The sequence below is a fragment of the Danio rerio genome, chromosome 4 (assembly GCF_049306965.1).
Source record: "Danio rerio strain Tuebingen ecotype United States chromosome 4, GRCz12tu, whole genome shotgun sequence".
In the NCBI taxonomy this organism is placed as follows: Eukaryota; Metazoa; Chordata; class Actinopteri; order Cypriniformes; family Danionidae; genus Danio; species Danio rerio.
This window is the reverse complement of record NC_133179.1, coordinates 41,954,742-41,970,000: the sequence shown is the minus strand read 5'-3', so window position 1 is coordinate 41,970,000 and position 15,259 is coordinate 41,954,742. Positions and strand designations below refer to the sequence as shown.

The 15,259-nt window shown below is 43.3% G+C and overlaps 1 protein-coding gene and 1 long non-coding RNA gene across 2 annotated transcripts in view; both read right to left on the bottom strand.

Annotated features, from left to right (window-relative positions):
• The window catches only part of LOC141381979 (uncharacterized), a 16,769-nt gene extending 2,516 nt beyond the window's left edge, over positions 1–14,253 (bottom strand). Inside the window, exons 1-5 of the mRNA XM_073949079.1 lie at positions 14,227–14,253; positions 12,501–13,066; positions 3,163–3,336; positions 2,480–2,653; positions 767–940 (exon numbers count right to left, since the gene is read on the bottom strand). Coding sequence (XP_073805180.1) covers positions 767–940; positions 2,480–2,653; positions 3,163–3,336; positions 12,501–13,066; positions 14,227–14,253 — 1,115 coding nt within the window. The remainder of the gene's footprint in view (positions 1–766; positions 941–2,479; positions 2,654–3,162; positions 3,337–12,500; positions 13,067–14,226) is intronic.
• Positions 10,869–12,088, bottom strand: LOC141381711 (uncharacterized). Its single transcript, XR_012402335.1, has 4 exons — positions 12,055–12,088; positions 11,914–11,974; positions 11,765–11,839; positions 10,869–11,686 (listed from the first exon to the last, which is right to left on the bottom strand). It is a non-coding gene; the product is annotated as an uncharacterized lncRNA (long non-coding RNA).
• Positions 14,254–15,259: the final 1,006 nt, after the last annotated feature.

The window sequence follows — 15,259 nt, the reverse complement described above, 5'->3', positions numbered from 1 at the left end:
TGGAGTGTGTGCTGAATGCTGGATTGTGATTGGCTGATCTCAGTGCATTAATAACTGCAGTAAAACAACATGAGTGTGTGTGGAGCTGTCAAATCAGCTTCTGAATGACACACAGAGCTTTTAGATCAGATGTGGAAACAGAAAACAGAATGGAAACACAGAAACAGACAGATATAAAGACTGAAGGATTCATTCAATGATCAATTGACAAAAGCGCAGCACAATAATAAAGCAGAATTCAGTGTTAAATGACTTGAAATATGATGGAGATCTTCCTCTTCTGTCAAATGCCTCTTCATCATCTTCAAACAGACTCAGAACTCAATCATTCTGAGCTGAGAGTGTGTGATTAGTGATATGAGACTTGCTGGAATCACTCATTTACACATTTACACATTCACAACTGTGATGACAAATCTGATTCACTGTGGAGCTCAAAGACAAACACTAGTGCTGTGTGTGTGTGTGTGCGTATGTGTGTGTGTGTGTGTGTGTGTGTGTGCTAGATACTATACATCTTGTTCCTGCAGTTAAGTGTGTATAAAACACAAACAGATGATTGAGAAAATAGATTAAACCTGTTTGTTGTCTGAAAGCAGGGTGATTCTTTAATTTAATATATAATATGGTCAGATATTCTTGGCTAAAGATTATTCAGAGGGCTGTCACATTTAAGTAATAATCACAAAAAACAAATAAATGAAAATGTCTGTCAGGAAAGAGTTAAGAGCATTCAGCGCTACGACATCAGTGCTGCTTCACATACTTGAGTTTGTCCAGTGTGTAGTTTGGATCCTCCAGTTGTTCAGAGAGCAGCTCGACTCCTAAATCTCCTGGATGATTATAGCTCAGATCCAGCTCTCTCAGGTGTGAGGGGTTTGAAGTCAGAGCTGAAGACAGAAAACCACAGCCTTCCTCTGTCACCATACAGCCAGACAATCTACAAACACAGAAATAGTCCACATCACACAGTTGGACAATCACACATCTCTTTGTGTTGTGAAGATGCTGACTGCAGTTTCTGCTCATGTCAACAGCAGTGATGAACACACACATCCTGATCAGCTCTCCTTATTGATCGAGCCCTCGCATCAGCAAAAACACACACTCACACACTCAACAAGGACTCGACATCATCTGTAGAAGTTTATATCAATATAAACAAAATATTACCCCAGCACATTTGGGCTCCGCATCTGGTAGGACTTAAGGGCTGTTCACACAGAAAGTGATGTTGAATGTTGACACCCACAGACAGACACAACCTGGTAAAGTTTTCAAACAGTGAACTGAGACTGCAACTATTAGTGAAATCTATCCATTTCTCAGTCAATATAGGCAGTGTATTCTGCTGCATTTAAACAGAACACATTTATTAAACAGATTTATTTATGAACATAATATTTTAGTCACCAAACATATTCAGAAATTGAAAGATAATACAATTAAAGTCAGGCTAAATATTGAGAGAAAAAAATACAAAAATACAAACAAAAAAATCCCTTGTTTTGCTTTCCTTGATTTTTCCTCTTTTTTTAATTTTGTATTTAATATTTTTCTATAAACATAAATTTAAGTGTGCTAGTTTTTGGACGTTATCATGAGTTATTTGGTTAGATGAGCTCCAGATTTGGCTAATCTATTGTATATGCACAAATATAATACTGTAGAGCTTCCTATTAAAATATGAATGTAAAAGAGAGATTAGTGAGGGCTGTACTTATATATGCTGAGCACTGTATATTGTTCACCCAGAGTGTTTACATGGTCACACAGCAGTAACACAACAAGCATTGAGTTTGGGCTAGCTTCTGCAGATGGACATTGCTGTACACTGCCCTTGATGGGTGAGTGGGGGAGTGTCTGTTGTCTCTCAGGTGTGAATTATTCATGAGCATTGTCACTCACACATACAGCTGAGATCACCCAAAACAAACTTAACAAAATGTAGATCATTGTAATGTTTTCTCTGAATGAGAGAACAGAATAATTTCCACATAATTGTGCAGTAAATATTCTAGTCTACAAGACTGCTTACTCTAAACTCTTGTTCAGGCACATTCAGTCTGGTTTTGGACCTTGTTTCAGCATTTTTTTTCTCCTAAACATAGAAACCTACTAACCACACATAATATTTATTTCTATAACACAAGCATGTACATCAATATTTCTCACATATTATTGTAGCTCAGTTTGCGCTGAACACAAATGAAACACATGTTGGCCAGTTCTGTGTAATAAGTAGCTGAAATAAGCACAGATGTCAGGGCATGTCAAAACATCTCAGGGGCCAAAATCACCTCAGACCCCTGAGGGTTAACTACAGGTATAGTATGAGCAGTGTGAAACACAATTACTGATAAACCATAATTCCTGTTATCTGGGGTTTAGTATCACCCAGGGTTAACATGTTCAAGCATAAAGAGCTCTAATATGAAACTGTCTGACTGTAGCTATTGTAGAGTGGAGAATCATTTACCTCAGTGTGTCCAGTTTACAGTGTTGACTCTTCAGTCCATCAGAGAGCTTCTTCACTCCTGAATCCTGCAGGTCATTGTTACTCAGGTCCAGCTCTCTCAGCACACAGTTTGAGGATTGTAGAGCTGAAGACAAACTCTCACAGCACTGAACAGTGAGATTATACATGACCAATCTGAGAAAGAAGAACACAGATTACATTAACAGTGTGATTTCAGTCATTCATCTGATGTAAAATCAAACTACGAGTTTAATAATATGAAAAAACTATTGTTATTTGTGTCAGTTAGAATTATTGACTATTGTTATTTAATAAAACTGAATATTAAATGTCATCTAATATATTCTTGAATACTTTGAAATGTAAGAAAACTGCTAAATTTGAGTTCAGATAAGAGGACCACGAGACTTTATATATTTATGAACCTGCAAAATGCAAATGATCAGAGCCTGTCAAACCTGCTCCAATAAACCAATTCACAGATAAACTATAAATATAATCATTAAAAATATAAATAAAGATTTAGAGGTAATTAAATAAAATAATCATTAAAATACACTGATTTCCTGAACTGTTTAAGAAAAAGAGCAACTTTCATTTCTCCACTAATGCTCTTAAATATATCTGGACATTTCCATCTCAATCAAAACACTTTTAATGTTGTAGAGTGGAGAATCATTTACCTCAGTGTCTCCAGTTTACAGTGTTGACTCTTCAGTCCATCAGAGAGCTTCTTCACTCCTGAATCCTGCAGGTCATTGATACTCAGGTCCAGCTCTCTCAGCACACAGTTTGAGGATTGTAGAGCTGAAGACAAACTCTCACAGCACTCAACAGTGAGATTACAGCTCTGAAGGCTGTGAGGGGAAAACAGAAATAATGATTTTGCATTTATCTATTATTCCAGAGCAGAGACAAAACATTTAAATTTTGTGTTTTAGTTTGAGCAAAGGTAAAATCACTATATGGACTTTGTAAATACTGAATTTAAGGGAGAATACAAGGCTGTAAAATAAACATCAAATTATTATTTAGCTAACAATTGACAGTTTTGTTTGATAATTAACTATTAGTTATCCTTATTAAAAACTTTCTCCGTTTTCCAAACTCATGTTAACAGATTAGAGCTATCAGTTTTGAAATGCACACCATCTATCTATCTATCTATCTATCTATCTATCTATCTATCTATCTATCTCTCTCTCTCTCTCTCTCTCTCTCTATATATATATATATATATATGTGACGAGGGTATCGAGTAGGGTTTAAATCTCTGTAAATAAAAATAACCGACTACGCCAGAATGTGACGAGGGTATCGAGTAGGGTTTAAATCTCTGTAAATAAAAATAACCGACTACGCCACCCCAGGAGTTACCCAGGGAAACAACTATTAGAAAAGGACACAGGTTCGTTTCTCCCAGAAAGGCACAGAGACGTGAGTTAATGAAAAAGTACAAAAATATTTATTTGGAATAAAACTACCAAATGGTACGGTTCTTAAAAATACATCAAAAACTCCCACTTCATTATTAAACACAAGAAACAATAAATAAACAAAACCAAACCAGGATTGGAGGTTCCCACTGACTGGGTACGAGTGGACAGACTTTACCCCAGCACACGCACACACCACAGTGCACTCAAAAATCACGCTATCACGCACTCAGTGTCCACAGCACACGATAGAGAAACACCACCACCAGTGGAAAGTGACCCGTCATCCACCGGGGGAAACCTCAGTTCCTGAAATAAATAAAAATAAAAATCAATAACCAACAAAACACAAATAAGTGGGTCAATCAGGTTAACACCTACTTTACATGATCTAATTGAAAGATAGCTACAGCTGTATTTACACCATCTGACCTACACTAGACCCAACATTAACTGTTACTAGAAAGACTAAACTCACAAAAGAATACTCTTAATAACGAAAAACAAAATCAATACTTTGCATAAATAGACACAACAAAAAAACAGAAGAATGCTTATGTTGACAAATCAATTATCCAACACAAATAAACAAATGAAAGAATGAAGGGGAGCACATAGCAGCACGCTAAGAGTTATTGCAGGCAGTCCCCGCTAGCAGCTGCATTGGTGGCGTCCAAGCGGCAGCCAATACGCCGCCGTTAGCATTAGCAGCAGTTGCAGACGGTCTCCGGTAACCACGGCAATAGCGATGAACACGGGAGCTAGTAAGCAAATGATACCAGAGGAAGATCCGACGTAAGAGAGAAAGGGGAAAAGGGAGGATCCTAAGGAGGAAAAGCGCAAACAAGCCCATTAACATGGTCCTTTAAATGATCACACCACATCATACGTGCTTCACTTACCAATGGGCGCACACTCAGACACGTTCTAAATCACTCGTTGGTCGATACAATACAGCGAGGTGCCGGAATTAATAGCTGTACAGCATGAAACACGCAGGTTAAAATGCGACTAAACCCCATTACTCAGCCAGTTCAAAGCCATCACATACCTGCAACTGAACAGTCATCCAGCCACCACAGCCAAGGGAAAAGCCACCGCCACACGATGCACTAGAACAATGCCAAAAGAGAGCTTAACGTGGGTCGATTCAAACAACTTACAAAATTCAGAACGAGCGCAGAGCCTCTACCTGTAGCCGCGGCTACAGACACCCAAACCAGTGCGTCGGAGTCGGACGTGACGTATCCCAAGCACCGACCAATCAGGTTTAAAAAGGCGGTGCTACGTGCCGATTGGCCGATGTCAATGCCAATCAGCTGCACTACACCATCACATTCCACCCCCAATTTCTGCAACGTCGCCCCGACGGTGAACTAAACATATCATTAATCGAAGAGCCTAATTCCAAGGGCGAAAGAATGTACCAAAAGGGTTAGTCGCTATACTGGACACTGTCCCTGTACCTACAGCTCGTGGGAGGTGGTGCAGGTTAGAATGCTGACCCGCCGTACTTCTCACAGTTCTCCTTACCACAACTTCTGCTGCTCTTACAGGGTTAGAGGGCACCACTTCAGGCTGCACCGTCTCCCCAGTTGCTCGACCCTCCAGTTCCTCGTCTACCACCCGAGGAACAGGGGGGACAGCACCCTGTGACCTTGACCTTCCTCTAAGCTCTGGTGTCTCAGGAACTAGAACCAGCAAGTCTCCATCACACTCCTCATCTGAAGGCTGCATGCCATCACCCATTGCAGGTTCAGGTGGACTAGGAAGCAGATTCGGACCAAGCTGGGCTTTCAACAAGGATCTGTGTACATGTTTGGTTTTACTGAGGTCTGCAACAGGAGCAATAGTATAGACTACTCCACTTTCAGTAGGTGCTTTTAGGACTTGGTAGACCACTGAGCTCCACAGGTCTTGGATTTTACATCTACCTCGCACACTATGATCGCGAAGGTAAACTAGTTGACCCTCCTTCAGTGGTGCTTCCCTTACCTGAAGATCATGCCGGGCCTTCCGCCGGTCGGCTGCGGCACCCAATCGCTCACGAGCACCTTCAAAAGCGACTTGTAACCGATCTTGCTGTTCCACAATCCACCCATGAACACTGCCGGCTGACGGCTCTTTAACTCTACCCAAGAGGAAATCAATGGGAAGTTTAGGTTCCTGTCCAAACATCAAATAATACGGGGATTCTCCAGTTGACTGGTGAGGAGTAGTGTTGTACGCAAAGAGAACCTGAGGGAGACAAAGTGGCCAATCACTCTTTTTAGAAGGTGGAAGAGAACGCAGCAGATCATGCAACGTTCTATTGAAACGCTCACATTGACCATTTCCAGCAGGGTGGTATGGACTAGTACGTGACTTTACAACTCCATACAACCCACACAGCTGCTGAATCAAAGTGGACTCAAAATTACGACCTTGGTCGGAGTGGATGCGACCTGGCACCCCAAATTTACAAAACCATTCGGCCACAAGGACCTGTGCTACAGTCTCGGCCCGTTGGTCTCTAGTGGGTATAGCTAAGGTGTACTTTGTAAATATGTCAGTCATGACCAACACATTTTCTAGGCCAGATCTTGAAGGATCCATCAAAGTGAAATCGAGAGCTAAAATCTCATTAGGCCGAGAAGCCAGAAGATGTCCCATATAACTACTGGGAGCAGAGGGGGTGCCTTTAGCACACTGGCAGCGCTCACACTCCTGGCACCAGCGTGCAATGTCAGCAAACATACCCGGCCAGTAACATCTCTGACGAACCAGCTGGGAAGTACGCTCAACCCCCTGATGTCCATGCTGCTGATGCAGCTGGGTCAAGACCTCAGTCTTCATGACGGCTGGTAGTAACACCTGGAGAACTTCCTCTCCGCCATCCGGCCGTGACACACGCCGATAGAGCACCCCTTCAATTTCCACAAGGCGGCCCCATTGGCGAAGCAAGATGACTGCCAAGCGAGAGAGCTGCTTACGCTCCTCCGAGGTAGGGAGCAACTTACGCCTCCAAAACACCAACACCTCACCAATGACTGTGTCTGCATCCTGCAGAGCACCCATGTCACTGCCAGAGGGGCAGGGAAAGGCGGTAACTTGATTGACCTGGGTCACCAATCCATCTGGGGCCACTTGCTGCAACACAGCTGGAACAGCCACCCCTGGACACAGGCCTTGAACTTCTCCTGTACTGGAAAAGTTCTGCCGGGACAAAGCGTCTGCGTTACGATTGCTCCTACCCGATCTATACTTTATTTCAAAGTCAAATGCGGACAATTGAGCAGCCCAACGATGCTCCATTGCACCTAACTTGGCAGAATTCAGGTAGCTAAGGGGGTTGTTATCAGTAAAGACAATACATTTTTGGCCTAACAAATACTCCCTGAACTTTTCAGTCATGGACCACTTGAGTGCCAAAAACTCCAATTTCATTGAACTATAATTAGATGGATTACGCTCGGTGGGCCTAAGACTGCGGCTGCCATATGCTATTGGTCGCACCTTGCCTTGTTGTTCCTGTGAGAGGACTGCCCCCAAGCCTCCCTGACTGGCATCGATCTCTAAAATAAAAGGCAGAGAAAAATCAGCATAGGCCAACACTGGAGCACTAGTTAGCTTAATTTTCAACCCCTCAAAGCTACTTTGACATTCCGTGGACCAAGAAGCCGCAAAGTCATGGGCATTGCCCTTTCGCTGTTTTGGGTTTGCAAGCTGAGCCACCAGCCTATGGAGAGGGGCAGCCAATTTGGAAAACCCCTCCACAAAACGACGGTAGTAGCTAGCAAACCCCAAAAATGAGCGCAACTCGGTAACGCTGGTCGGGCAAGGCCAGTTGGCCACTGCCTCCACTTTACCTGGATCGGTAGAGACCCCCTCTGACGAAATGACGTGACCCAAATAACGCACTTCCCTTTGAAAGAAAGCACACTTGGATAACTTGGCCTTCAACCCTTCCCTCTGCAGACGGCTCAGGACAACCTCCATCCGTGCCAGATGTTCATCTATAGAGGAGGAAAAGACAATAATATCATCCAAATACAGGAGGAGGGATTGGCACTGTTGATCCCCAAACAACCGTTCCATCAATCGTTGGAAGGTGCTTGGGGCATTACACAGTCCAAACGCCATCCTATTCCACTCAAAAAGGCCAAAAGGGGTACAGAAGGCAGTCTTAGGCTTGTCCTTCTCAGTTACAGGCACCTGGTTATACCCACTGGCTAGGTCCATGGTGGAAAACCAACAGGCCCCAGCCAGCGAGTCCAAAGTTTCCTCAATACGTGGTAGAGGGAATGCATCCTTTCTGGTTTTCGCATTCAAACGACGGTAGTCTACGCACATGCGCAGACCACCGTCTTTTTTCTTAACCAGGACAATGGGCGAAGCATAAGGACTGGAACTTTCTCTAATCACCTGGGTCTCTAGCAGTTGGTTGATATGTGCCTTTACCACCTCATACTCAGACGGAGGGATGCGCCTGAACCGCTGCCTGACAGGGATCTCATCTAACAATGGTATATCGTGAGATATCAGGTTTGTACAACCCAAATCACCATCGTAACTGGAAAACACAGGCAAATACTTCAACAGCAATGCCCTAACTTTACCCTGCTCTACCTCAGGCAGTTTTGACAGGTCTAAAGTGGCTATTTGCTCCTGCACAGAAGGAGAAGACTGTGCACTTACCCTAGCGGCCACCATGTTTACCTCTGCGACCTCTGGGGGTAACGTAACTACATCAACCTTACTCACAACGCCCACAATAGTTCTGGCGTACAATACCACATCTATAGTGCCCACGTTGACTATGGGCACATAGACCGTACCACCATCCACCTTTAGGAGCGCAGGAGAGGCCAGCAAACCTGCAGGGAGACCAGAAATTGGAGGTTCAAACAGTACAGCATTATCAGAATACTGCACCGAACAAGTTGTAGCAACAAATTTTACAGTGCCACCTGGGATGCGACACGCCCGACGTCCACGCACTCTGACTTGTCCTTCTGCATCTTTAACTGGCTGAACTCCAGCTTGATGACAATTTTGTAAGGCCTGAAAGATAAAACTAGGGGCCTGTGATACTGCCGGTAAATCAAAAAGGCCTGTACCATGCTGGCCGAATAGCTCCTGGTAGCAGCGGCTCAACACATTCATACCCAATACACCAGGTGTTTGTGCACACATGCCCCCAGGAGGATCCTTAACAACCAGCACGCCACAGCCTGAAACTACTCGCCCACAAAGCTCTATATCTAATTCCAAATAACCAATATAAGGAATTGAAAGACCATTTGCAGCTCTAAGCTGTAACCAATGACATGATCTAAGCTGTTCTTGACCCCACAGCCCAAAATTAGTCATGAAACAACTCTCAGTAATGGTGGACACCATGGAGCCGGTGTCAACCAAACAAGGGACCTGAACCCCACCTATAGTTACAACGAGCTTCGGACATGTAGACATTAAACACGGCATATGATCATTAGAGCCTACCCTTTTCCCAACCAAGTTATGGCCCTGTAACTTGGTGGGAACTAGTTTTCCGACGGCTGGCTGGAGGATGACTGTTCGCGTCTTGTTAAAGCAGAAGTTATTTGGGCTGATGGTGCACGGACCGACATCCGCCCACCATCGCAATTTCTCGCAAAATGGCCTGGCTGACGACATCTTCTGCAAATAACCGGGTTAACTTTAGGTGGCGGCAAACTGGGTGAACAACTCTGAAGCAGAGACATACTTTGAACTAGTTGATTTAATTGTTGCTGCTGCTTCAGCAACATGTCCCGCAATTCAGTCATTTCAGACTTTGCCCCACTACTAACACTTCGATTCCCCTGCACCCCATACTGAATACCATAAACTGATGGAACAGACTGACTTCGGCCCCGCGCTCCCCCAGGCATGCCCTCTCTTTCCCACCGAAGTGCTTCACCACGTACGTCAACCAATGTGGCAGTAGGTTGACGCCGAACAAACTGCTTAAGTTCACGACGAAGGGTGCAATCATTAACATTTTCCACAAACTGATCTCGCAGTAAAATTTCTGCATTAGGCATGCCATGAGGTGACTGACCTTTAACCTTTTCCAGAAGGCTCATCAGGGCTAAGGAAAACTCCACCAAAGTCTCCCCTTCCTGCTGTCTTCTGGAAAAGAATGACTCCTGAAGAGCTACATAAGACTTAGTACAGCCATATAGATCGCGCAATACCTGAATCACCCGCTTTGGATCCTCCCTTTCACTCTGTGGCCTATAACGAATTTCCTCTCTTGCCTCTCCCTCCAGGTGATCAAACAAGAAAAATGCCCGATCAGCTGAAGACAAATGGCGAAGACGCATACAAGCCTCTGCTTCTTCCACCCACTCATTGATGTCAATTCCGGACCGGCCACTGAATTTTGGACATTTACGGTCTCGAGGAACGAAAACAAATCGTTCGGTTGACGAGGGACCAGCATCAATGAGGGGAGGATCTGAAACAACAGGAATAGAAATATTAGATGGACCCGGCAGTGCAGCTGGCACCTGCTCTTGCCGTAGTCGCTCATTATCAGCTTTTAATTGAGTTACCAACTCCCTCAACTCACGCAATTCATCTTCCATTGCTACAACGTACAAGCGAAAAGTCAACGTTTGTTGAGTCACCAAAAAGAATAGGGGAGGGAGACTGCCGCAATTCAATTCCTACAAAAAGGAAAATATACAAAAACAAACACACGTCTCTGCACACAATGAGGGGGAATCCTGCCGACTACGCCAGAATGTGACGAGGGTATCGAGTAGGGTTTAAATCTCTGTAAATAAAAATAACCGACTACGCCAGAATGTGACGAGGGTATCGAGTAGGGTTTAAATCTCTGTAAATAAAAATAACCGACTACGCCACCCCAGGAGTTACCCAGGGAAACAACTATTAGAAAAGGACACAGGTTCGTTTCTCCCAGAAAGGCACAGAGACGTGAGTTAATGAAAAAGTACAAAAATATTTATTTGGAATAAAACTACCAAATGGTACGGTTCTTAAAAATACATCAAAAACTCCCACTTCATTATTAAACACAAGAAACAATAAATAAACAAAACCAAACCAGGATTGGAGGTTCCCACTGACTGGGTACGAGTGGACAGACTTTACCCCAGCACACGCACACACCACAGTGCACTCAAAAATCACGCTATCACGCACTCAGTGTCCACAGCACACGATAGAGAAACACCACCACCAGTGGAAAGTGACCCGTCATCCACCGGGGGAAACCTCAGTTCCTGAAATAAATAAAAATAAAAATCAATAACCAACAAAACACAAATAAGTGGGTCAATCAGGTTAACACCTACTTTACATGATCTAATTGAAAGATAGCTACAGCTGTATTTACACCATCTGACCTACACTAGACCCAACATTAACTGTTACTAGAAAGACTAAACTCACAAAAGAATACTCTTAATAACGAAAAACAAAATCAATACTTTGCATAAATAGACACAACAAAAAAACAGAAGAATGCTTATGTTGACAAATCAATTATCCAACACAAATAAACAAATGAAAGAATGAAGGGGAGCACATAGCAGCACGCTAAGAGTTATTGCAGGCAGTCCCCGCTAGCAGCTGCATTGGTGGCGTCCAAGCGGCAGCCAATACGCCGCCGTTAGCATTAGCAGCAGTTGCAGACGGTCTCCGGTAACCACGGCAATAGCGATGAACACGGGAGCTAGTAAGCAAATGATACCAGAGGAAGATCCGACGTAAGAGAGAAAGGGGAAAAGGGAGGATCCTAAGGAGGAAAAGCGCAAACAAGCCCATTAACATGGTCCTTTAAATGATCACACCACATCATACGTGCTTCACTTACCAATGGGCGCACACTCAGACACGTTCTAAATCACTCGTTGGTCGATACAATACAGCGAGGTGCCGGAATTAATAGCTGTACAGCATGAAACACGCAGGTTAAAATGCGACTAAACCCCATTACTCAGCCAGTTCAAAGCCATCACATACCTGCAACTGAACAGTCATCCAGCCACCACAGCCAAGGGAAAAGCCACCGCCACACGATGCACTAGAACAATGCCAAAAGAGAGCTTAACGTGGGTCGATTCAAACAACTTACAAAATTCAGAACGAGCGCAGAGCCTCTACCTGTAGCCGCGGCTACAGACACCCAAACCAGTGCGTCGGAGTCGGACGTGACGTATCCCAAGCACCGACCAATCAGGTTTAAAAAGGCGGTGCTACGTGCCGATTGGCCGATGTCAATGCCAATCAGCTGCACTACACCATCACATATATATATATATATGTGTGTGTGTGTGTGTGTGTGTGTGTGTGTGTGTGTGTGTGTGTGTTAAAAGAAAGACGAGATTATAAAAGTAAAAAAAATAATCAAAGTATTGAAAAGAATGTCTGAAAGTGGAGTAAACATAAGCAGAACAGATATTGTGTACAGCAGGAGATCAGTGATACATGTTTGATGTGAAAACACAAATAGTCTGTGCTGTTTCTGCTCTGCATGTATATGACTCATGGGCTGCAGATATGCAAATCGATGTGTGAAATGGGCATAAGTGTGTTCATAAAACTCTTACAGTGCTCTTCTGGTGTTCTTGACCACTGGCATCAGTCTCATCAGTGCTTCATCAGATCTTCTGTATTTCTGCAGTTCAAACTTCTCTTGAGTCTCTTCTGACATCAGGAGCACAAACACAAGACCCGACCACTGAGCAGAGGACAGATCCTGTGATGTGAGATTTCCAGAGCTCAGACTCTTCTGGAGGTCCTCCACAAAGTCATCCTTCAGTTCATTCAGACAGTGGAAGAGGTTGATGGTCCTCTCTGCTGATTTCTCCTCCTCTATTTTCTCTTTGATATAGTCAGTCGTGTCTTTGATGTTCTCAGTTTCGAGCTTCAGTTCTGGCAGGAACTTCTTCAGAACACTCTGATTAGACTCCAGAGAGAGACCCAGCAGGAAGCGGAGGAAAAAGTCCAGGTGTCCATTCTTGCTTTGTAAAGTCTTCTTGACTGCAGCCTTATGAAGTTTAAACAGGGTCTTTGTAGAGAGTTGCCATGTCAGTTCCTTTTTCCTGGAATCAAGAAATAGATTTGCTTTCTTGTCTTTGTAAGTGAAAAACACATAGAGAGCAGCGATGAACTCCTAAACGCTGAGATGAACAAAACTGTACACTTTGTGGTGTTGTTCAATTATGTTCCACTAGATGTCATAACTGGACAGTGGGATTTAGTAGAGAGAATGAGAAGAAGAGAGGTAGAAGTGTGCTGCCATGTACATGTGTGTTTTGTTGAGTGAGAATGGCAGATGTTTATTAAACTTGTAAAAGGACAGTATTGGCCTCATTTCTGATACAAGATATAACAAAATTGGCGACGAGGATGTTCGCATGAATCTTCGCAGATGGCTTCAGTGAGCACTCCCTTTCCAACTCCTTTTTTGCCTTGTCCTGGTGAGCCCGTGATACCGTTACCGACATGGCTAAAAATGTTTCGGAATTACTTGCTCGTTATTAACGCTACGGGGGAATCCTGGCCAGAAGCAAGGAAACGGGCTTTACTACTTCACTGTCTTGGAACAGAAGGTCAAAGACTGTTTTATACTTTGCCTGCTACCGGTGACAATCTGGAAGATGCCATTAAGGCTCTGGAACAACATTTTCTGCCAAAGAGAAATGTGGTGGAGGAAAGACATGCTTTCAGGAAACGTGCACAGGCTCATGACGAGACAGTTGTGCCATACATTGCTGCTTTAAGGGACTTGGCTACTACTTGTGAATTCGCTGACACATTGGATGATATGCTACGAGATCAGCTCGTGGAGAATATTGCAAATCATCGCATTCGGGAGAGATTACTGCTGGCGTCTAACCTGACGCTGGATACTGCCATTACTATTGCTACGCAGCTAGAGGCCGCTGATGCACAAGCTAAATCAATCTCAGCCAGCCAGTCTGCAACTGTACAAGCTGTGCACAATGTTCCTTCGTCTGGACGACAACGTACAAAAATTAAACAAAAGACTTGTACTTCATCAAAACAGCCAGCTGCACGGACATGTTTTCGCTGTGGCTCGGACAAGCATCTTGCGAATGCACGAACCTGCCCTGCTGCATCTGCTAAGTGTAAGAACTGCAACAAGATTGGACATTTTGCTCGTGTATGTCGATCTGCTCCTACACATTCAGTACAATCAGTGGAGTTACCGGAGGTCTATGTTCTTCATCTGTCTAATTCCAATGACCGCTTACTCTGTGATGTGACTGTAAATGCACCATCTGCTCAACCTGTGACTTTACAGCTTACAGTAGACTCAGGTTCTTCAGTATCCATCTTGCCAAAACACTGGTATGACATGCATTTCGCCACTGTACCGTTACAAGCTCCTACTGCCCGGTTGACCACGTATTTAAAGGAACCAATCTCTGTCTTGGGCTGCTTACAAACTTTTATATGAAACAAATTACAAAATCATGATAGATAATCTGAAGAAAGATATAGAGACTTGGAGAGTACTTCCTTTAACAATGATCGGTCACGTTAATGCAGTCAAAATGGTTACACTACCTAGATTCCTTTATTTATTTCAAAATGTTCCTATTTTCCTGACTCAAGCATTTTTTAAGTCACTTGATACTCTGATCATGCCATTTATCTGGGGATTTAAAGTACATCGCATTTCAAAAATGCATGTTTGTAAAGCACGTAGGGTAGAAGGCCTTGGTCTTCCCTGTTTTCAGCATTATTACTGGGCAGCCAACCTAAGGGCGCTAATGTATTGGTGGACTGCATGTACTGGGAAGTTTAGTGGGACCAGTCCTGCATGGTTGGCAATTGAACAAGACATTCAGGAATCGTCCCTTCCCTCTCTACTTTTTGCAGAAAACAAACCTATTAGAACTTTCAAGATATGTAACCCTATTGTTTTAGACTCTCTCAAGATTTGGTATCAACTTAGAAAGATTTTTAAATTCCCTCAGACCTGTAGTCTTACCCCTATTGCTTACAATCATGCATTTACTCCCTCACGATCAGATAAAACATTTTTATCATGGAAAGATAGTGGAGTTAGAACTATAGGGGATCTTTATATAGGTAACATTTTTGCTTCATTCACGCAGCTTAGTGAAAAGTTCGGGTTACCTTCCTCTCATTTTTTCCGGTATTTACAAATACGGAACTATGTTAAAAAGAATATTTCCAATTTTGAAACGTATAAAGAACCTGAATACCTTTATTCATGCATGACATTGGAACCTAACTTGAAGGGTCTTGTCACTAGATATGTTGAATATTTTAATGATATCAGAATCCCTACAACAGAAAATCTAAAGATGAC